Source organism: Coffea arabica, chromosome 2e, assembly GCF_036785885.1.
Source record: "Coffea arabica cultivar ET-39 chromosome 2e, Coffea Arabica ET-39 HiFi, whole genome shotgun sequence".
Lineage (NCBI taxonomy): Eukaryota > Viridiplantae > Streptophyta > Magnoliopsida > Gentianales > Rubiaceae > Coffea > Coffea arabica.
In genome coordinates, this window is record NC_092313.1 from 72,945,248 (window position 1) to 72,969,076 (window position 23,829).

At 35.6% G+C, this 23,829-nt stretch overlaps 2 protein-coding genes across 7 annotated transcripts; one reads left to right on the forward strand and one right to left on the reverse strand.

Annotated features, from left to right (window-relative positions):
- The first annotated feature begins 7,762 nt into the window (after positions 1-7,762).
- On the forward strand, positions 7,763-14,112 carry LOC140037071 (uncharacterized). 4 transcript variants are annotated; one of them, XM_072081011.1, is made up of 9 exons: positions 7,769-8,147; positions 8,547-8,824; positions 9,948-10,143; positions 10,989-11,159; positions 11,237-11,353; positions 12,243-12,440; positions 12,512-12,571; positions 12,700-12,798; positions 13,603-14,112. In XM_072081011.1, the coding sequence occupies exons 2-9, from the start codon at positions 8,685-8,687 to the stop codon at positions 13,684-13,686; spliced, it is 1,065 nt and encodes a 354-aa protein (XP_071937112.1). In that variant the 5' UTR covers positions 7,769-8,147; positions 8,547-8,684; the 3' UTR covers positions 13,687-14,112. The 4 variants fall into 4 exon arrangements, with proteins under 4 accessions (XP_071937114.1, XP_071937113.1, XP_071937112.1 ...); XM_072081010.1 differs by having other exon boundaries at positions 7,769-8,115; XM_072081013.1 differs by lacking the exon at positions 12,700-12,798 and having other exon boundaries at positions 7,763-8,115; positions 12,512-12,699.
- An 864-nt stretch (positions 14,113-14,976) lies between these two features.
- LOC113733022 (probable receptor-like protein kinase At2g42960) lies at positions 14,977-20,369 on the reverse strand. 3 transcript variants are annotated; one of them, XM_027259135.2, is made up of 8 exons: positions 19,787-20,369; positions 18,602-19,268; positions 18,393-18,497; positions 17,919-18,041; positions 17,663-17,833; positions 17,391-17,520; positions 16,227-16,439; positions 14,977-15,547 (listed from the first exon to the last, which is right to left on the reverse strand). In XM_027259135.2, the coding sequence occupies exons 2-8, from the start codon at positions 19,261-19,263 to the stop codon at positions 15,422-15,424; spliced, it is 1,530 nt and encodes a 509-aa protein (XP_027114936.1). In that variant the 5' UTR covers positions 19,264-19,268; positions 19,787-20,369; the 3' UTR covers positions 14,977-15,421. The 3 variants fall into 3 exon arrangements, with proteins under 3 accessions (XP_027114936.1, XP_027114935.1, XP_027114934.1); XM_027259134.2 differs by having other exon boundaries at positions 16,227-16,442; positions 19,787-19,927; XM_027259133.2 differs by having other exon boundaries at positions 16,227-16,442; positions 18,602-19,263; positions 19,787-19,911.
- Positions 20,370-23,829: the final 3,460 nt, after the last annotated feature.

Consider the following 23,829-nt stretch of genomic DNA (forward strand, 5'->3'; position numbering starts at 1 on the left):
CTCAAAGTCCTAGGCTGTCAAGTTTATCCACTAAGCCTTGTTTGGATTGCGGTTTTCCGTCGGAAAATTACGTCGTTTTCCGTGATCACATTTCCCTATTATCTTTTTTCCTCACATACATCAAATCACTACAGTAATTTTTCCATGAAAAATCATGGAAAATGCAAAATAATTAATGTTGCAAAACAACTTAGCTTCATCTACCTTCCCGGTTCCCATTATCAATGCATCCAAAAAATGAAATATTTAATTAGTTTACGATTATTTGATAAGTAAATTTATCTAATTTAGGATCATCATAACTTCATAAGTAAGCGCTTACTTAGTGTACATTATACATTTCGTTTAGGATTAGTTGAGGGGATTATCTTTTAATATTTTATTGCCTTTTTTGGCATAAACAACTATTAATCCTTTAAAAGTTGGAAAAAATTGAAAAATGACTTTTTTACTCTCTTTTTTTGGGTATTTTGATTATGGTTTAGACAGCAAATTTTTGAAATTTTTATTAGAAAAATAATTCATATTTTTAATAGTCAAGGACTTCGTTGTCTAGTAGCTAAGTCAGTTTTTTTTTTTAATGTTTTAATGGCTAAGATTGAAATTTTAAAAATTAAAGGTCCCAAGTTCATATTCCCTATTTCCCTCTATAATTCTTAAATCTCATCTCTCTCCTACTAGAATTTTTGTTAACAATTAAAATTCAAATTCTTAATAACTAATCAAGTACAGAATGATATGAATTTAATTAATTTTAAAAGAATTTATTTTTTTTAAGGGATATAAGAATGTAGTTTACTTAATTACCTTTAAAAAAAAGTTGTTAAGTCATATATAACATTGTAACTAGAGGTGGCAAAATGGGCGGGATGGGCGGGATTTGCTTGGGTTTGAGATGGAACCGAGTCATATGGGTTTGGGCCCAACCTTACCCATATGTGTTTTGGGACTAACTTGGGCGGGATCATTTTGGGATGGGTTTAGATTGATCCCGCCCAATACCCAAATCCATTTTCTACATATTTTTTTTCCTTTAATTCATTTTTTATTTTTATATAATTTTAATATTTTTGATTTATTAAATTTCTTTTAGTTTCATTAAATAAACATGCAAGTGCTTTATACTCAAGATTCCCACCAAAAATTGGATTAACAAATAAAGGAAAAGATAGATATACAGCCATATTCCAACATATATCAAGATGGCCAAGGTCCTTAGGATGTTGAATATTTATCCTTATCATTGTCCAAGGATGACAGGTCTAAACTAACTGAAATGCTGGAAATTCTTGTGGATAATGACTAGGAAGACTACTAGATTATATTCGCTGGTATGACTATAAAAATTGTTAAAGATAATTTTTGAATCTAAGATTCCGTTTGGATTGACTTTTTTTTCAAAAAATAAGTTTTTCAAATACAATGTTACAGTAATATACAATAACTCAAGAAACATCCCATCCATATTAATATATCAAATATTTCAAAAAAATTTTATAGTAAAAATTTTTCATATACACTGCTACAATAAAATATTTCAAAAACACCTACCAAAAACAGCTAATCCAAACGGAGCCCTTGCCATTTGAGCCCAATGGGTACCCAAGTATTTCCCATCCTTTCCCATTCATTAATGGGTATAGTTGGGATGTGTCCCAACTTAAACCCAATACCAAATTATAATACCCATCCCGCCCAAAGTTCCTTTGGGCATGGGTAGCCCATTGGGACTTGGGACAAATTGCCAGCTCTAATTGTAACATAGGTAAAATTATTAAATTCAGTGGCACGACATGGTCACACTAGGTCATAATGGTAAACTTGTAAGTACCACTAAAAGTTGTACTTTATTTGCGACACATACAGGTAAATGCCATTATCTTGTAGCACTTAATATTAGTTAAATGTCATAAGAATCTTGTTTTCTCTACGACTTTAAACCGAGTGTCACTAAACGAAGAACCTGCTCAATCACATAAGAAAAAATTCCCCAGCAAAACAGACAGGATTATAACTTGTCTAAACTTGTTACAAAAGGATTTGTGACTGCTTTCTGATGATAAATCACACTATAAATCCACTGTTTTGCAAATAAACTATTACGTTATCATCACCTCTTCTGGAAGTTTAAGTACTGAATACAAAAGGCAAATACAAAAGCAAAGGTTAATGGGTATAAGATTGATATAAAAGCTACAAGGGGTAATTGATCGTGATGAAACCATAGTAATCCCTCAAGAAGCTGCTATTGTTTTAGTTTCTCTGAACACCTCAATTTCCTTCTGGATGTCTCCATATTGTGATGTAATCATACCATTGAACGTCCAAGCTGTAGGAGTTATGTGATATAGCCAAATCCACCATTTTGGGATTTGCTGCAAGATAAAATAACAAAACTCGTTAGCATAACAAGAATGCCAAAAGAACTTTGCAAAACGTGTATCTCACTGCAGCCTACATGAAGATATTCAACCTTGGCTGATAAAGTTCTTATCATGTGGCTTGAACTTGAAGCTGCAAAAGATAGGTTAAACCTATGGAAGAATTATGGGTCATGTTGGACTATCTTTGGCAAGATTTTGATAAATTGATCTTTATTTTAAATTCCTTGCATCGAAAAGTGCAAAAGATGGTGAGAGATCCAGCATGCCAGATTAGTTTCATGTGTAGTAGACGATTGCCTACCGGTTGAGGAATCAAGAACCCAGCAAAGAGATTGGATATTGCGTAGAAACCTGATGCCAAGATTGCAGCCACTTGAAAGCTTGGTGTTGTTGCAACTATCATCAGGCCAACCCAATCATTGGATATGTGATGACCGGAAATTCAAGTGCTTGGACAAATCTATAGGGAATCCCTATAATAATCTGCATCGATTACACCGTTGCCTGAATTAGCATGCAGAGTAACAAAAAATTGCATGTCCTGTGGAATGTCATTTAACTTCGTACCTGAGCAAGTGCATAAGCTCCATGAAGTGTACATACCTGCAAACCTTTCTCGATAAAGAACTACTCGCTCTGTGCTGACATATGGTAAAACTGAAGCACAATTATTTACACCACAGAAGAATACAGCAGTATACGTTGCGCCGAACACGTTGAATAAGCTTTGCTGGTTATCCCTATGAAATGTAGGAATATCAATAACAGACATCTCAAGGTGTTAAGGGAAGATTAATCTTTAAATTATGACAAATATTATCCTATAACTTGTGCACAGAGGACATTTTGAACAAATAGAATTCTATAACAAACAGACGTCCGGTTAAGTATAAAGCACGGTCCAAAATTTAGTTAACCAAGGGGTCCAAAGTGTAAAAAAAAAAAAAGTCCCCGTGGTAAATTTAATACACAGAAAAGCCTCTCATGGTTTCAAAACGCACAACATGACACTTCATACTTTGAATTAGATTGTAAATGTACATGGTTTCAAAACGCACAACATGACACTTCATACTTTGAATTAGATTGTAAATGTACGGAATCCGTTAAATTTAAAGGAAATGACTTATTGGATCCTAAAAAAAATTTTGTACCTAATTTTTAATAAATATACCTGTTCTATCCCTTATCTCTCAATTCTCTCTCTCTAGAGAATAAAACAAATAATTTTGTTGAGCTGTCTTTTGTTAATTATATTAGAGCATTTTTATCATTTCGTCCATTTCCGTTAAGTTTAACGGATTTCGTCACCTTTACAATTTAATTCAAAACATGAGATGTCGCGTTGCACGTTTTAAAACTACAGAGAGTTTTTCTGTATATTAGATTTACCACGGGATTTTTTTTGTTTTTTACCGTTAACCAAAATGTAAAGAATTTCCTTCATACACAAGCATTATAACCACCCTATCATTGTACATGCTATCAAAGGACCTATTATTATTAATCTCTTTCATGCAGGAAAAAGATCCATGTTTTGGAATTCTGAAATGTCTATAGCAGAGTCCATGTTTTGGAATTCTGAAATGTCTATAGCAGACATTATTACATTGTTTGAGCAAGTTCAGCACAAACATACTTACATTTTCTGCCCTTGATTCCAAAACAAAACCCCAAAAATCACAGAAACGGTGAAAATGTGCAAGAAGCGGATCAAGTTGTATGAAGGACTTCTCCAGTAAGACCAGTATTGCTTTGAATTGTCCCCCATGTTTTGAGAAAAGCTGGTAGGGAATTCCAGAACTTTAGAACCAAGAGATGGAGAACCCAACCTTGCCACAAGTTCTTTATTATTCCTACAGTCGATAAAAAAACAGAAGGATCAGATAAACATGTTAACTAGCTTATAACAACTAGAAATTAGGGTGTTGATTAGATGTCAAATACCATTTGTGAGCAATAACTGACAAGAACCACATTCTTAATTGTTAGAAGAAATGTTTTCAAAATCCACAGTGTAGCTAGCTAGCTGCAAGTCGTGCACCAATTTGCAAGCAATAGTTTGCAGAAACGGTGGGACGAAGTACTTTTGGGAAATTTTCCCACAACTAAGGTAGTAATAATTATCAATGGTCCTCAAAAAAATGCCACAAACACAATAATTACTTCTTTTGACAAAACAGTATCATCTCCTGATGATCCAATTCTTATCTCTAGGGCTAATAATTCGACAACAGAGGCAGTGACAACTTCAATCTTTGTTTGTTAGACTCACATATACAAGGTTGACTGCTGATGGTATATCTCAGAAAAGTCTACACCAAGCTCAGCTTCTGATGATGTAGAAGCGACCTCCAAAATCCATGTAGCCGGATTATAATTATCTCTTATTTTTGGCACACCTGGGATTATATTGCTTTTGGTAATTAATGATATATATATGCTGGTCATCCATGTGTATAATTCAATGGTGCATGTAATCATGCAGTCATTCCAAAATATATATATATATATATAGAGAGAGAGAGAGAGAGAGATTAGTCATCAATTGATTTTTTACTTTTTTTTTTTTTGTTAAACTTCATGGACAGGTTCCTAGGGCAAGTACAATTAATCTAACGAGTGACAAGTTTAAAAATTATAAGCTATAGAACCAATTAAATTTAGTAATTGCCAAAAGAAATTGATTATAAAGAACTAGGTGTAATTATAAACAAGAAATCGTGACATTTGATTTAAGATACACAATCCACTAAAATCTCCTTTACACGGCATGCTTAATTCATAAGGCATGATTATTCTGTCTATTTTACTGCTTCACGTAACACAAGTCTGAGAGCAAATGTTGCATCTTCCTCAGATCTTTTGAGATTGTTCTGTCTATTTTTCCATTTGTTGATCGATGTGATAATCCTTCATCGTTGTTGTATTCTGATGAGAAATAAACGATGATGAAGTTTTTGAATCAACAACAGATTTGTTGAGCAGTTGCATCATAGTACTGAAAAAACATGGCTCCAAAATGATGAGTTGGTGCTCAATCTATCTCGGCCATATATTAACACAAATATCTGATTAAATTATAATTCGGACAAGAGAAATGATTTAAGGGATTATTTAGGCCATTATTAAACAGTTTCCCTGTGGAACATCGATAGTCAATCCGTAATTTTCAAGAGGGTCTACATATTAATCTTGTAAAGCATTTTTTTTAACTAGTGCCCAATGGGTACTTGTTAATGAATCTAAAATCACACTTAAATTTAATGTAGTCAGATTTTAACATATTCAGACCGTTTGATAACCAAAAATTGAACATCTGAATTAATTAAGTGGCACTAAATTTTCTGGACAAAACTTGCTCCCAAAATTAAATGATAAACTATCCACTTATCACTGAACGTGATATGCACTCAGATATATTAGATTTAATACTTAACAATTAAATAATTTAATGAATTCAAATTTCAAATTTTAGATTTCAAACTTCAATTTTCAGATTTCATTTTTATCAAATGCACCCTTATGTTATCAAGTAAAAATATTAACACTCGGAGCCCTTCTTAACATAATTGTTTTGTGGTGATAGGAGATTTATGTCCTTCTCGGCAATTATTATAAAAGCCACATAATTGCTTTCTGGACTCAATGCGCCAATTTAACATTGGACAGGGACAGTATTGGATAAAGGATCCGAAGCCCAAGTCAGTAATACCCCTACGTTCACAAATTTATCAATGTTGTACATTACAAAGAAAATACCCCTACTTGCATGGTTTCTTCTCTTCATCTATCTTTGGTATCCAACATCATCTACAACTTTTCTCTACTCCTGGTCCAATCGTGCCCTTCTCCTGAGCAAATCTTTCATGAAATTAATTGATTAATTTGTGAAAGACTCATAACTTTAATATACGCAGCTCCAAAGAGTGGAAAAATTTTGGGAAAGAACGACTAATCACTACCAGTCATTAGCCTCCTTGATCAGAATTCAGAAATCTGTAAACAACTTATGTAAAATGCATGGGGAAATTTCAATTATCACAACTTTGGTTTTGGTCACAAGTCTACCAAAATTCATGGTTTTTACCTTAATCATAGAAACTTTTTATCGATCCGAATTACTAATACGAAAGAAAAATTTTGGCATTTTATTTAATTCATCATAATATTGCAGGAGAGATAGAAGGGTTGCTTTGATGAACATAGACAAGATACATAAGAATGAATATTCTTGTATGCTTTGCTTTTTTGTTTTTTTTTGTTTTTACAAACCCGCATACCAGAGTTAGATATCTACCCGAATTTTATTGATAAATAATCAAAAAAATAATTAGGGAGGAGGATCTAAACCCTACCTCCGCTCAACCATTAAAGCTGTAAACGAGGAATACTACACTCATAGATATGATGTATAAAAAAGTTATGCTATCTAATTGAGTATTCTCGTATGCTTGAATATTCAGAAGGTATATGTCTCTCTCAAACAATAAATACACAAAAAAAAAAACAAATATGAACCTCTTATTTTTCTCAAAAGTACGAATGTCCACGATTGAACATGGAGTACAAATTCAAAAAATGTGAGTCAAGATAACAAATCTTCACCTTTAACTGTCTTCAAGAATACTCTTAATTGAGCCCCAAAGCCATGGAAGTTGAGATTTTGATGTTTTAACTCCCTCATGCAATTGTTGCACGTCCAAGATATCAGATCGAGTAGCCATGCATGAGCAAATGACTTTCCTGATCACTTGCTTAACTTGTTTGTTTCTTTAGCAAGTGATTAAAAATCAAAATTCTTAGTTAAGGCAATACATTGATAGACATACAACTCATTAGGATATAAAACCTATAAATGATTTTGGCTAAATAGTACTATGATTACATCAACTTGACAGACTCAAATGTACAAATAATAACATACCTAATCTTCACAAGCCTGTAGCCATTCGAAATTTAGTACTTAAACCAACTTGTCCTGATCCCATCTCCCAGGATGCACAAGATAATACTAGTAAAAAATTGTTATTATCTCTTTTTTTCATTTCTAGCCGGGATAAAATCGTGTTTAAAATTAATCGTCATGCAATGACTATATCCTCACTTACATTTCAATCTCTTCTTCGATTTCCCCTTTTTATTTTTAACACACAACTATTGCTACTCATCAATATTAACTTCTTTTTTTTTTAGTCTTTAATTCACAAAGTACATATCCATATTTCTTGGAAAGGTAGAGTTACAAAATTGATATTCAACCATCCAAGTTAAATAGCCCGTCCTAGAATTGCTCAAATGTAAAATCCTGCTTTAATAATATTTTCTTATAAGTTGAGGATTTTTAGTATGTCAAATTTTCCAAAAAAATGCAGACTAATACGCTTGAGAGATGGAGTTCAATTTGATTCTGATGGTATCTGATATGAAATTAACGGATTTCACAATCTTATTTGGAGCACTGTTAAATAATACAGGATAAAATTTCTCTAAACGTAATGGTATCCTAAAGCTCTAGATTAATTAATTGGACTCATCTACAATTACCAAATTACGACGTTTCGAAGCCAAACGTGGCTTAGATTCCCCGCGCTGCAGTACGCGTCCACCGTAAACGTCAACGAAACCTCGCCAAAATTCGTTACAAGTACAAATCTGCAATCTTGTAACTTCTGAAGAATATAATCATCTTATAGCCAATCATTTCAAATTCTTCATCGGATCAAATTTTGTAAGTAAATCTTCAAAAAATCCTCGTTGCTGGTATTCTTCTTTTTAGCTTATTCCTTTTATTTCGGTTTCTTGTATTATAACGCGGCTTATATTTGTTTATGATAATGTGAAATGAGATGAACCCTTTCGCCTTTTATGGAAAATTTTGTGGATTCTTCTTGTTCTGCTATATTGGTTTATGTTTCTGATACTATTGGCTGATTTTCTTGAATTTTATAGCTAAAAAAGGAACCCCTTTTACCCCTTTTATCACCATGTTATTAGGAGCTTCTGATTGACCTTGATACAATGTCAGTATTGAACTTGAGTTATCCGGGGTATACTTCATTAATTTGAAATTGTGGGATCGCTGTTGATTAAAAAGCAAGATGTAGAAAATGAAAAGTGATGAACGGTTAAAAGAATTGATTGCTATTTTATCTGGTGAAGGTGAATATCATCTGGTGAAGCGAAAATTTGGGTTCTAGCGAGCTGTGATGTGCAATGTGGCAAATAAGCAGCGATTTTGTGGTGTTATAGTTCCCTGGTTTAGGCCTTTTGGGGTGTTCAAGAGTTCTTGCGATAGAGATGGAAAAGAAAAGGGTGGCAGATGATCATGAAGTTGAGCCAGCCGTGCCTGTAAGAGTTGATAGATTTGGATTTGTGAAGCAGGAGCAAAACTCTGCTGAAGGTTTATGTAGGAGCAGATCAGCTTCTGAGTATGAAAGGTATGCATTTTTTGTTAAAAGATGGCTAAAAATCATGCACTTCTTACTTTGTGCTTTTTCATTGAATCACAATGATAATTTTCTTATGATATATCATGATAAGTTTAGCTCTGGATCTAGTTGGCTGCCACACCATGATGCCATCAGGCTATTATGATTGGAATGACCATCGCTGGATTGCCTGCAGAATGCACTACTGCAATTACTTTGTACTTTTTCATTGAATCACAATGATAATTTTCTTATGATATATCTTGATAAGTTTAGCTCTGGATCTAGTTGGTTGCCACACCATGATGCCATCAGGCTATTATGATTGGAATGACCATCGCTGGATTGCCTGCAGAATGCACTACTGCAATTACTTTGTACTTTTTCATTGAATCACAATGATAATTTTCTTATGATATATCTTGATAAGTTTAGCTCTGGATCTAGTTGGCTGCCACACCATGATGCCATCAGGCTATTGTGATTGAAATGACAGTCACTGGATTGCCTGCAGAATGCACTACTGCAATTACTGGTCTATATTGATTTCTTCTCTTAGGGTTGTAGGCTGTTCTCCCTCCCTCCCTCCCTCTCTCTCTACCCCCCCTCTCTGTCTCTCCCTCTGAGATTTCTGACATCCATAAAGCTGCCAATTGTATCCTAAACATAGATCCATTCATCAATTGTGTCGCCAATCAAAAGTAGATTCTGAACTGCTGAAAGTATGTGTCAATAATCAGTTTTTGAAATCCAAGATGATAATCTTTTTGTAGGCTTAAACTAAGTAGAGGACTTCACTTGTTCTGGTAGTCTGCTTTCCTATCTTAATCTTTCTTAGGCGAGCATCCTTTTTACTTTCAGAAGAATAACATATACTTTTTGTGTTTCTATGGTTTCATGTTTCCACACTATCTCTTAGTATTCTTGGCCTTGATATACTCTGGAAATGTAGTTGTTCAGTAATCCAGCTTCAGGGTACAGACTATTAGAGGTCCATAGAATGTGTGTGGAACATTGAAGATGCTTGGACTGAATGAAATACTTACACAGTAAACTAGTTAGGCTACATTAAGATGATTGATGCATAGTTCTTTCGAATTATCATTGCACTGAATTAAGAAATGATTTTCAGGGAGGAAAGAAGGATTAGAAAATGGAGGAAGATGATTGGGGTTGGAGGCAGTGATTGGAAGCATTATATTCGGAGGAAACCTCATGTTGTTAAAAGACGAATTAGAAAAGGAATTCCTGATTGCCTGAGAGGACTTGTTTGGCAGTTGATCTCAGGAAGCCGAGACCTCTTGTTGATGAACCCAGGAGTGTATGAGGTAGTGCACTAACTTTTTGAAATCTGTCCTTCTCTTTTTCTTCTCAAGCCTCAGTAAATGCATTTGCTGATAACATCATATTCATGCCAAGAAGTGCCAGTGCATTCTTTTGCTTGGAGGTCCACAATTTTACTTCAATTTTAGCTACACCTACCTGCTCCCTGACATGCTTTTGAAATGTGATTATATTGCTTTAAGAAAGTAGCTCTGATTCTCTGGCTGAGAAAGATTGCACCCTTTGAATGATCTGTCCATTTGACTTCTAGGAAGCGGTTCTATTTCTTCTTAGACGGGTCATTTTATTTACCATCCCCTGGTACTTGGATCACAGACCAAGTTTTGTCACTTAGCTGATGTTTATCTAGCTGAAATGCTTTGTTTTGGGTGATACCGTAAATCAGTGGTTGACATTGGAGTAAACAGGTTAGTTTACCTAGTTTTAATTACCTACTTTGTTTTCAAAAAGGCATCCCATTTTCTTAATACCTGACTATATCACTGGGTAATAGTTGCTTATTCTGCTTTCTTGCCAAATGTTAGACGAGCTATATTCTTGTCTGAGCATGTAGATGTCAAAGGAATTTTATATCCACAATTATTTTGTCTTTCCTTGCTTTTCCTCACCCAATTGATCTACTCTTTTGAGGAATTGATGGAGTTAAATTTTTTAATCACAATCCTGTTGTGTGGCAAATTTGATTCTTGTTAATTTTAACTGTCATAGTGTCACATTCTGCTTCATGTCTTAATGATGATGTATCAGTTTTCATTCTAGAGGTATCCTAGCTGTATGTGTTGATTTCAATTTGTTCCTGCGATTGTGATAAAAGTTTTATTTGTTGCAGCAACTAGTCATTTATGAGACATCAGCTTCTGAGCTGGATATTATACGAGATATTTCACGGACGTTTCCTTCACATGTTTTCTTCCGGCAGAGGCATGGACCCGGTCAGAGATCACTTTACAATGTGTTAAAGGCATACTCTGTGTTTGACAGGGATGTTGGATATGTACAGGTTTATTCTGGTTAACCCGGAAATCATTTATCTACTTCTCTTGGAGACAGAAGAATAAGAAAATGTTTTGACTGCAGGGAATGGGATTTATAGCAGGTCTCCTGCTTCTTTATATGAGTGAGGAAGATGCATTTTGGTTGCTGGTGGCCTTACTTAAAGGAGCTGTCCATGCTCCCATGGAAGGTTTATACTTGGTATGTATTGAACTCAAAATGAATGAATTTGGAGTCGACATCACATGATCTAAGATTTTTGGTGTGGAATGAAATCCTTTATATATTTCAGAGAATACATGTTTGGTTAGTGTCTAATCGTTTTGACTTGCATAATCAGGTATTCGGTAATAATTCAGTCATGGGCTTTTATGCAATGCATTGTGAGTTTTTGCCATATATCCACCTGAAAACTTTATTTCTGCAACAAAAAAGCATTTTTCTTTTCAAGTTGTAAGAAAAAGCATTGTCCATCCGCTTGATTCTTTCCATGCCAAGGATGCCTGGGAATGTGCTATTTTTTTAAGAGCTATAGTTGAGACTTCAAAAAAAAGTGCTATGCCAGCACATGGCAAAAAAGCTTGATTTAGCATCTATCGTATAGCTTTAGGATCTTAATAGAATGCCCTAATTTTTTGCCCACTTTACTATTGATCTGGGAAACAGCATGTTAGAAACAAGTTTAGCTTTTAGTTGAGAATTGCCTACTCTAATGATATTGCAACTGAATTTTTTTTTCTTTTTTTGGTTGACTGTTAAAGAATTTCAGGGAGTAAAAGTTTTAATGGCTGTTCAATTTTCTGATGTCTCTCTTAAAAAGATGTTCGCATAAACTTTTGGTACCATAGATGAATATAAACAAAACTACCAGTTGTTATCCCGGTAATGAAAGGAACATCAGGAAATGGCATCTTTTTGAAGTGTTAAAAGTTGCTTTTATTGGTTTCAGTGGCCCTTGTTGATTAAACCACCCAGATTCTGTAGCTAATCAGCTTGGCCATCGCAAACACCAAATTACTCTTTTCAGTGTGTTTTAACTGTAATGTCCTATGTTTCAACTAGCTTAAGAACTCTTATGCATGTGGAGCAGGCTGGACTGCCTCTTGTACAGCAGTATCTTTATCAATTTGATCACTTAGTGAAGGAGCATCTGCCAAAGTTAGGGGAGCATTTTTCTCAGGAAATGATAAACCCTAGCATGTATGCTAGCCAGTGGTTCATCACTGTTTTCTCTTATTCATTCCCATTCCATCTGGCTATTCGTATCTGGGATGTCTTTCTTTATGAGGTTAGTAACCAGTTGCTTATTTCACCTTTCCATTGTTAAATGCCAACCACTGATCTGATCTTTGTTGATAGGGTGTAAGGATTGTTTTCAAAGTAGGTTTGGCTCTCTTGAAATATTGCCATGATGACCTGGTACTTTTCCATTGTCAAACTGAAGTTGTATCTGTCAGCTATAATTTTGTTGTGCTTTCACTGGAGCCAGCCCATGGGAGCCTTATGCACTGGATTTAAGTCTTGCTTATAGTTGAATATTTCAACAGGTAAAATTACCTTTCGAGAAACTCATACATGCTTTACGTAATTTCCCCGAGGATGCCTTGAATCCAGATGTGCTATTACCACTGGCCTATTCAACTAAGGTTCTCTCCCTCTCTCTCTCTCTCTCTCTCTCTCTCTCTCTCTCTCTCTCTCTCAATAGATACACAGACAGCAAAGATACATGTAGTCATATTGGCTATTGCCTACCAAATGTTATTCGTTTGATGTCACAATTGGGCTATTTTATTTCTCCAGAAATTTGTGAAATTGTGACATGCTCATAGAATAGTTAATTACTCTAGTATGATGACCATCTGTGGAAAAATTGCTTTAGTGTACATCTGGAAACGAAGTAACTTTTTAAAGTTTTGTGCACCCTATGGAGCAACCAACTTAGCTCCAACCTTTATGGACTGTTTTACATATCAAAGAACTTTTTGCTAGTTAGTGATCATAGTCTGAAATCTGGAACCCGTGAATGTTGGATATGTCACCTTGTCCAACATCAGGAAATTGACTTGACAGGTGCCTGTTTTATGCTTTATTGCACTATCTCTTCCTCACGGGGACAGTAATTTAGGACATTTGGAAAACTTTCCAGCTTTTCTCCTTAAGAGGATGGCAATCATGATAAAATGATTCTTCTAATAACATTCAACGTTAACTGCTGTTGATCGTTTCTGTGAGACAACTTGCATTTATACCATTGAAATTTGTGGAATTTTCGTTTTACTGTACTTCTTTGCTAATAGGACACCTATTGCAGTCTCAGTATATTTGGTCGCCTTTGGACATTTGTAAATGATTTTCAATAAACAGAGATTTCCTTCTATCCATTAATTAGATATATTTGTATTTGTATTAGTCTGTTCAATTTGCATTTGTAATACTTGATTCATTATTAGGTATCGAGAGGTTTGGATGTACTGAAGCAGGAGTATGAAAAGCAAAATGGGAAGCAAGCTGAAGCGAATAGGAAGCAGGGATAACAGCAATCCTGAGCAAGGAGGCATCGGAATCAAGAGAGAACCTGAGTCGCCTTTGTATATAAGCAACCCTGAGCAAGGGGGCGTCTGAATCGACAGAGAACCTCGGCCAATGTTGTACATACAAAACTATTATTTGTTTGGATTCTGAAATCTGCGTTTGGCTGGTGTACATACCGAGACTTGCATTTAGTCGGCCGGTTGGAATTTACTCATAATCGACCGCGATTGTTTGGTTTGATTGATGGACCCTTTGGGAGTTTCTCTGCTCTCATTGGGTCGTGTATAGCAAGCATGACCTTGTGTGGCATTGAAGGCCCCAGTTAGTAAATTAGTAGAATAGAAATGCTGTAATCAACGGAGAAACTAGTATGGCAGTGTTTGTTGAGATTTTTTTTGATTCAGCATAATGCATTATCCCTTTCACGATTTGTTCGAGTATATGCATAAATTATATCGAAAAATTGGTCTTGCATGTGTACAGGTCACTAGTATGAACTGAATCATTGTTAGAATAACCTTGCGATATAGTCAGCGCATGATTATATGCATAGGCTAATAACTGATGACAAGAATGATTGTTACCCATTTATTGAAAGGCAATGTAGAACTTAGAAGCTGAGCCTGTGAAAAGGAACCTAGAGGCATTGTCCCTGAGTTTTCAGTTTTCAGTTTGACTTGTTTACAGCTCCTACCACAGGAAACTGCTACAAGAATCCAAAGCACAAAACCCCTATCTGTTGGAGGAAGGACTACTGGACTACAGGTAGTGATTTATCTTGTTAGCAGTAGAACTAGCTCCGGTTATCAGGTATTAATTGGGCATCAGCAAGAGGTCTTGCATTAGCCATCGAAGCATTGATTCTAAGCCTGTCACCCAACCATCTCATCAGCTTTGCCCTTGTATTTTGATGAATTGGATTTTCTCAAGAAACAGAAGGGTGTTCGTCTGTCTGAGAATTGCCATTATTGATTTATTATCTTAACAGCCAGTTTTGGAAGAAGCAATAATGTTCATCCCCCGGGTAGAGCGATAAAAATTAACTGTACGCTTCTTTCCCAATGAATTTCTTGTGAAGAAGCCGACCCAGATATGCACCTTAATATTGAGATGTCACTCCACTTTCCTGACCTGTTTTTTCACATGCATATTAGCATCAGCTTACCATGTGGTTTTCTTATTGATGCTAGTGATGATATCAATCGAGACCTTGATTCGGAGCTGGAGCTGGAGCTGCTAACTATGATGAATGTGCTAACTGGTAGTTTCCTTCTTGTTGACACTTCAATCACTGTCTAAGAAGATATAAGCATATTCATTGAATCAAAACAATGGTTAAACAAGCTGAAATAAAGTCCTGTATCTGTACATAGCCGCTACGATTGTTGAGATTTAAACACACCACCACTTTCATACATAAGGCCAATTCTCTCTTAATCTACTTGCCTTCTTACAGGAAATCATAATGCTTTATAAAACAAAAACAGAATGAATCTGGGAACCCAATCCAAAGGGGAAAAGTAAAAATAGACAATCAAAACTGAATGAAATAAAGAAAAAAAAAAACCAAGAAAAGGCACTTTTCCCCGCCATGTCTCTACACCCTAAAACGCCAATACTTGTAACGAAAGAGTTGAGGATCATAACATCAGATCATGAATTATCAGGTTGCCAATTCTGTAAGAAACATATTTATGTGCGTTGTGCTCCGGATTTTCAGTTGGAGTCCCGTCTCCTTTATGTTCTGTAGTTCCTTTTGCTCTCTGACCTTGGTTCTGGATTGTCACTTTTATCAGTGTCATAATTCTCCCTCTGAGACTCAATCTCAGTACTACCTACTTGAGTTCTTCGGTGCCTTCGATCCTGGGAGATTGAATTGAAAAAGAATGAATACCGTCAGGGCTCGGATGGAGAAACCATATAAATGTAGGAGGAAAGCACATTATTAGCAGAATGAACAACATCCACTGCAATACATAATTTTGCAACAAACACACAAGGAACTCCATGAATGAGCCAATGCTGCAGAGTGATTAAGAATGTGAGTGAAGGGTCTCCTTATTGTGAGGTTGGCACAGGGTAAAGCACAGTGTAAGAAAACCATTTGTCCAATATGATCTTGAATACGTGAGAAAAGGTCATAGGTTATTAGGAAGAAATGTAAGTAAAAGAGGCCACAGGCACAAGTTTGCCCAAAAATGTGGAGAAGATTAAATGAGTGACTAGGTGAACAAGTCCTTAAACTGTAAATTAATGGAAGAAGTAAACCGAGTATGACTAGCGTATGGTTCTAGTCTGGATATCTTCTTAATAAAGATCATATACACTTCGGTTCCAACCAGTACAAAGTTACTCGAGCAAGGAGGGAAGGGTGGAGGGATGGAAACAACATGAACCTAGTTAATACGTTCGTTCTTTCAGTAATAAACTAGAAGGCTAGAAGTAAAGTTGATCATAGAAACTCTGGTTTGAAGAAGTCATAGTGTTTAAACCAAAAACCAAAAGACTTTTAAACTCTTAAGACAGAAAAATCTAAACCAACCTCTCTTGGAATTGGATATTCCTCTGACTCGAGCATACGAACAACCTGACTCATCCTTGGCCTCTTGTCAGAGTCTGGATCAACACATCTCAAAGCAGTCAAAAGGGATCGCTTAAGTGCTCTTGTAGATGGCCTGGATTCAATATTAGGATCCACCACTTCCTCAGAGCGCCTGCTTCCAACCATCATTTTCAACCACTCAACAAGATTCACCTGCTACCACAACAGAACTTTAAATTAAATGAGATGGAAACTTCCAACTATGTTCTGAAACCTTGCTGTATAGCTGAATTATATAAAGCAACTAATGTCTAAAGAAAGCATGAAAGTGAACCATCCAGAAAAGGGAACATAATTACATCCCAATAAAAGACTTTGCACAAAAAGAACTTTCTTGAGGCAACTCAGAGGCATCATGGGTAAGACAAACGAGTAATAGCAAAAAGTAAAGCTATGTACTAAATACATAGCCTTAACCAGAACACGCCATTCTGCATTTCCTTTCCTGGCTTGTCTTTTTCTAGTCACCAAAGACAGTTTCTTGGGATGCAAATAGTGTTAATAAACCAAAAAGATTACACAATAGTGATTTTACATAAGTTGCCCTTGTAGTGCGGTACATACTACAGTCTAAAAATGGGGAGCTTGCTATGTAGGATATCAGATAGAACAATCAAATGCATGCAAGATTAGTCTTGAGAAGATTTAACATAGATAAACAGGCTTGATTAAGTAACTGTTTGGAAAATATAGTTCATGCTGAAAAACAAGCAGAAATGTTTATTGTACAATACCAGAGGAACATCATATCATGAGTATGCCAACATAGCCTCATATTTTGTTTCAAAAATCTACATGATGAAGCTTAAGTGTTGCAACGTTTGCAGGAAATTTGCTTAAATGGATAACCTTGGTTCTATCTGTTGCTCTTTCTAGACTATCAAACAGAAGAAAAGAGAGAAAACTCTAGTGTATAATGAATGGTATTGAGAGTTCAAACAATAATCAGGATTTCAGAGGGTCCATCTTGCAAAAACTCTCTCTCGCACAATTGCAGTAAGTTCAAACTTGAGAAATCACATAACCCATGTCTGAATAGCCTTTAAAAATCGGAAAATGCATTGCAATTTCTAATCCAACAGGATGGGAGGTAGTAATGTGTACCTCTTGTGGCAGCCTACCATAGTCTACTGGATCTCTTCCTGTAATTGCTTCCAAAAGTACAACACCAAAGCTATAGACATCACTCTTTTCATTCAAAAGACCAGTATTTGCATATTCAGGAGCCACATATCTGTGCAGAGATAAGTAAATGAAGGTAAGATGTCCCTCCACAATCATAGACAGTAAGACAACATATTCATTAGCATCCCTGAAAAGTCGAACATCATAAAAACCTGTCTTGCATTTGGATAGAAAAGTAAAAGATTGCTCACCCAAAGGTGCCCATAACCCGCGTTGTGATGTGGCTTTTCCCTGCGCCGAGCAGCTTAGCTAGACCAAAATCAGAGACCTTGGCATTGAAGTCATCATCTATCAGTATATTGCTCGACTTTATATCTCTGTGAACAACTTTTGGCTCAATTGCTTCATGCAAGTAAGCAAGACTGCAACAAATGTATCTAGTTTTAATTAAACAGATTTTGTTTAAACTGATTTTGTTGGACAAATGATACCAGTGTTTCAACTTACGCCTTAGCTGTGCCAAGTAGAACCTTCATCCTGGCCTCCCAAGTAAGATAGCCATGATGGCGCATAGCTCCATGAAGCCATTGCTCTAGATTACCATTGCCGACATATTCGTAGACTAACATCCTGAAATATTGACAGTGAATGAGATTAGTGTTGACAGTGCACATTATTAAAACTATAATACTAATCCTGACATTTTTAGTGGTGCGCTTATGTCACCTAACACATATTTAAACAGAAGAACTCCTAACTCAAAACTAGCTTGAATGGTAGCTCTTGTGATTGCAAGATGATCAAGTCAATTACAATGAGATTTCAGCTTTTGAATCTCAGCTAGCAGGTAGACTATTCACATGTATCAAATGCATGATGTCCGAGTCATGATTATCATTGCATGAAGACTCGAGAATTTGGATCTTAAGCTCATTTATTTAAGAAAAATAAAGAGTGATTAAAGAATGATGAAGCAGATACCTATGAATTCCTTCAATGCAATATCCTAGAAGCCGGACCAAATTTTTGTGACGCACATGCCCAATGGCTTCAACTTCCACTCTGAATTCTTTCTCAGCTTGACCTCTGGTGAAAAGAAGAAAAATCAAGAGACAATTGGACACTTAACAGAAAAAGAATTATGAGAAGGGGAAATGTTGCTATTTGAATCAACTTGTTAAGGCACTCACAAGTTGTTGAGGAGCTTCTTAACGGCCACTGGAGTACCATTAATTAGTTTTCCTCTGTAAACAACACCATATCCACCCTCACCAAGAACATTTTCTTTTGAAAATCGGTTTGTTGCAAGCTCAAGATCTCTAAGAGTAAACCAATGGCCCCAGCCCAAATGCGAAAATTCTGGAAGTCCAGTCAGAGGAGAAGGAGCTGTTATTGGATGCGAATTTTTGTATGCACCAAATGTTCCAGAGCTCCCTTCCTCTCCAGATTGTGATCCACAACCATCTCTTTCAACATGATGAAAAGAACCAGATTGACTGCCGTTATCTGCATTCTTCGTTTTCCCTGTTCCCAAATGGACCAAAACCTTGTCAGACTCTTTATCACTAGATTTGTCATGAATAGTAAGAAGAATCCCTTCACGAGGAGTAAATTCATTTGTTGATACTTGCTCCACTCGCACTTCTTTAATTTCTTTTGAAACTGCCGGTATTTGGCTGAAGGGAATCTGTTCATTAGCTCTTTTTGATTTCTTTCTTGAAGTAAGATAGCATGTCAGCACAAAGAGGATAACTACAATCAATGCCCCAACAATGATTCCAATCAGTTCCCAAACCTTCAGACCAAATATTGAAGTGCTTTTGGATAGCTGAGCATTTAAATCAGAAGCCATCTTCTCTGAAGCCAAAAACAAAAACCTATGAATTAGCACAAGGAACATAGAATTCGCAAATATTAATGGCTCAAGACAAATGACTCTAATGCTCATACTATTGAATATTATAAGACCAAAAACAAAAAAGTTACTTATTTCCACTAGCTCTTTGTTTGGTTGGCATGAGGCCAATATGAGTATGCAACATCTTAGCAGTCTTTTTAAAATCGTGTTGCTGGATAAACAAGACCAAAGCTTGTGGAAACAACACTCAGCAAAAGTTACTCCATGCAACAAGACAGATGCATCTTTTTCACTCTCAATTGATAGATCAAGAACACATAAGTAAAGAAGACCAACTGCAGAAAGCACATTTTCTCCCTACCAAAAAGTTACTTCACGAACATATCCTAAATTTGCTGTTTCACTCTTCACATGAACAGGTAGAACAGATTAAGTAAATGGAAATAATTATAAATGAAAGAAAAGCAGAGCAATGTGATGAGTTCTCGAATTTCTTTACTCGTTCTCAGTTACATACCTTGCGTGAAATGGGATTTGTATACGACCCTTCACAGCATAGATCTCAGACACCCCATAAAAATCCAACCTTTTCTTGGAGAAGCAAACTAAACTGCAACTACAGATCTCTGACCAAAGAAGTCCAAACGATCAATATCAATATCAGCACATTTCCCAGAATCCCAAATCAACACAGGCCTCAAAAGCATCAAATTCAGAGCCAACTGATGGAAATCCAACAGGTTTTTCACAGCATTAACAAATGCAAGTTCAAATCTGAGCTCAGATTCAGTTTTCCAACTCCACCAACTGCCCTGTTTTCCTTGAAAATGCCTTGACCAGATAACAACAACAAAAGGGCTGTACTTGCAAAGAGAGTACAGGTACATAGAATGGTGAAAAATGTTACTAATGACACAATGATAAATGCGATGGTTGTGATGGTGGTGGTGGTGGAATCAGTTATAATACTTGCTAGAAAATGAACAGGATAAATAAGGAAGGATGGAGTTATCAGTGGTAGGTAATAAGAATGTCTTAGAAGAAACAGTAAAAGGGAAGCATGGAGAGGCGCAAGCTAGCCAAACAAACCTCCCCCACCCCCCGGGCCTGGACTTAGGCTGGCACTTTTAATTTCTTGTGAAGATGACTGTTTATCAGAAAAAAAAAGAAATAGTTTTCCAAGGAATTTGCTACAGTTTTTGGGGCAGTCCAGTAACTAACAAGCGCATAGAAAAAGTACAGTACAGTTGAAAATTTAGAGATATAAAATATCTTTTTATGTTTGCAGGTCAAATGTCGGTTAAAATTAGTGCAGTAATTTTAGGAAGATTGTGAGGAGCAGTTTCAGACTGTGTTATGACTGACTTGGGAATGAAGGATGTGAAAATATGAATTGTGATGAGGGAAAACAGTGGTGATGAGGGAAAACAGTAGAAAGACGACTACTTTTGTTGCAAAAGTAAATGACTATATCACGACCAGAATTTTTCATTACTCCACTCTAAAACTGATTAATGACTGTTACTATTTGGTAGCTTTTATTGCATTCTTATAACTTAATCCCCCTAAAATAGGCTGTAATTTTGCTTGCTTCCATGGAGAAAGAACCAATAGCTTCTGAACAGCATGATGACCCTTGAGTTCAAGACTCATTTTAGTGAGTAGATTGTAATATAGGTTTTATTATTTACTTCAGTATTTTCCCTCTAAAACAAACAAAGAAAAACAAAAACAAAAAAAGAACTGGCTAGCTCGTATGGTGTAAACGAAACTTGTATCTTAGATCAGAAAGAAACAAAGGAAACTTGTGTAAGAACAAGCAAGACCGACACAAATGAAACATGAAATTGATTAGGTCCATTGCAGTTATGAAAAGAAACGGTGGCCTACTTCTCCATCTCACTGTTCAAGTCAATGAGTCATATTGGACCCTCATCCAAGATTTCTTCGTTTCTTGGCTTTATCTTTGTCGAACGGTTTCATTTTCCATTCATACATGAGTAATTGTTTAGCCAAAAAGAGATGCTAAATCATGATATATGAATTCTCCAAAAAAAAAAATTTAAGAAAAAGAAGAAGAGGTTCTCTGAGTTCTGGATTCCTTCTTGCTTCTTAAATCCTGCTCTTCCTTCGATCAAAAAAAAAAGGAAAGGATGTTATTTTAAGAAAATTTCATTCTGGCTGCATTGCGTCATTCTCCAAGCCTACTAAGAAAAGGGAAATGAGCATTCAAGAGCATGTATGCTTGAGAGAAACGTTATCTCCAAAATCATTGCATTTATGTTGGGAATTACAAGTCACAAACAAGTTAAAAGAGTTAAAGATAAACTTAAAAACCATGGCTAGTCTTCAGAAAAAGAAACATTGCAATAACAGGTAAATAACATTTAAAGCTAATGTAGAGGTGTGGGCTACAATTCTTAGGTTAATCTTTCTTTGCTTTATTACTTTAAAATTTTCTTATTTTCTAGATACTAGTATATGCTTGCCAATGTTGATACCACGGAGACATTTAAAGTCTTGATGGGAGTGAGATGTCAAAGTTCAACCCTTGCCTTCCACCTTATCACTTAATTGTGGTTGTCACTTTGAAGTGACTTCCTCCAACAGGATATCGTTGCGACAAAAAAAAATAGATAGTAGTATATGCTTGGTTTTGCAAGCTGTGATCCATGCCTCCATGTCACATTAGCGTGCTACATTAGGCTAAACCTTCGTACACCAAAATCATTAACGATTAAAGTGCATTGCCCATATGTTTGAAAATTTTCTTTAGCATTTATCTTGAAAACAAAAGTAGCCCCCATCTCCTCCCCCAAACTTCAATATATTGCCCCACTGCCCCACAACTTCAATCATATCAGATCTAGCATCACAAGTTTATCTGAATAAAAACTTGTAATGCTATTGGATGGATAAGTTGAGAGCATTTATCTTGATTGTTTGCTAATGTTTCAGCTGAAGTTAATAAAAACATTCGTGTTCTATATTTAGTGAAAAATAAAACAAATCTTTCATTCTATTTCTATTAACCCCAAAAAACAAAAAGATAGGAAAAACAGAAAATACCACAAAAAAAAAACAATATGTTTTTTCTTTGATTGACACTTCTAAATTCTGAAGACAGTTTGTATTTAGCCTAGACTTTGGCATTAGAAAACTGATATATTTGTCTTTACAAGAAACCACTACGTGCACAGATGTCAAAACTCTAAACCATTTTTGTGCATACGTGCATTAGGCATGCAAATGGTAAGTATATATTTTTTAATACTAGTTACACTATTTAATATTTCCTCACAGGAATCTCACATCACATGTAACTGGAAGAATACATATTCTTTTCCATTCTAGGGGAGAACTAACCCTCATTGGAGATGTTGATTATATCCAGTTTCTTGAGGTGCAAACGATATAAGGGTAAGGCTAAGGCTATTCTCCTTCGCAGGTGGAAGATGAGTTGAAACATGAAAGACATTTTGCCAAAAAGAACCCTAAAAAGAAACAAAAAGAAAAAGAAAAACCTTTGATTATTTACCGAACTCTGATGATATTACAAGGAAAATTAATTTGGTTTTTTTTTTTTTGGGGGGTTTCAAAATAACTAAAATTTCAAGCACTCTACTGCTTTGAGCAAAGTATTTTTCAAGGCTTTTAGTCACTTTTTGTTTGTGCATATATATATATATATGTGTGTATGTATGTATATACACACAACCCATTCATGTATGTAAGGAGGATATTGGCCTCAATGGAATAAAAAAACTAGAATCCAAACAATTGATATATTTGACAAAGAGAATATAAACAGAATCCTTTCATGTTTGTCTCCTAAGATTAGACTGGACCCTTGTCCTAAACTTATAATTTAGGAACTAAAAGGGCCCTTTAAATGTAAATTGGCTAGACTATGGCCATGCGTGTAGATGACATATTTTAAGGTTTCTTCCATGGGATCACAGACCAAATAAAATACAAAAAATTACCGACCATAATTGATTCAGAACTTGTCATCAACAGTTTTGGTTTTGAAGTAACTTGATCCATCATGCAAACATATCCCAAAAAAAAAAAACATGTAATAGATTCATCATTTTGATATGATTGCCAAGCCAAATACTGACCATCCACTATAAGCTAATTAAGGTTGATGACACATAGGTCCTTTAGGACAGATAATCACGTATGAGCTTTTCATTTATGTAGCAGGTTCCTGTAAATTTCATGACAAATTCTTTGGTACATTTAATGGCTTTGTTTGATTGCTGGATCAAGTATTTGTGAAAGTGATGGGCACGTCATATGCGTTGTTTGATGGAGATATGACTTGAACTTTGGCTTTGCTTCGGTTGGAGGTCAACCCAATGGCCAAAAAGCTGCGGAGAAATCAATTCAATTCCCAGCTTCACAAGAGGATTCAAAACCTGTCAGTACCAGTGATTCTATGATTTGTGCACCAATGACTCATCTGTAAACCTGATTAAGGACCCAATTAAGGTGAGCATCACAACTTGAGAAATTATGAATAATCAATCGGGTTGGTTAATTATTACCTTTTTA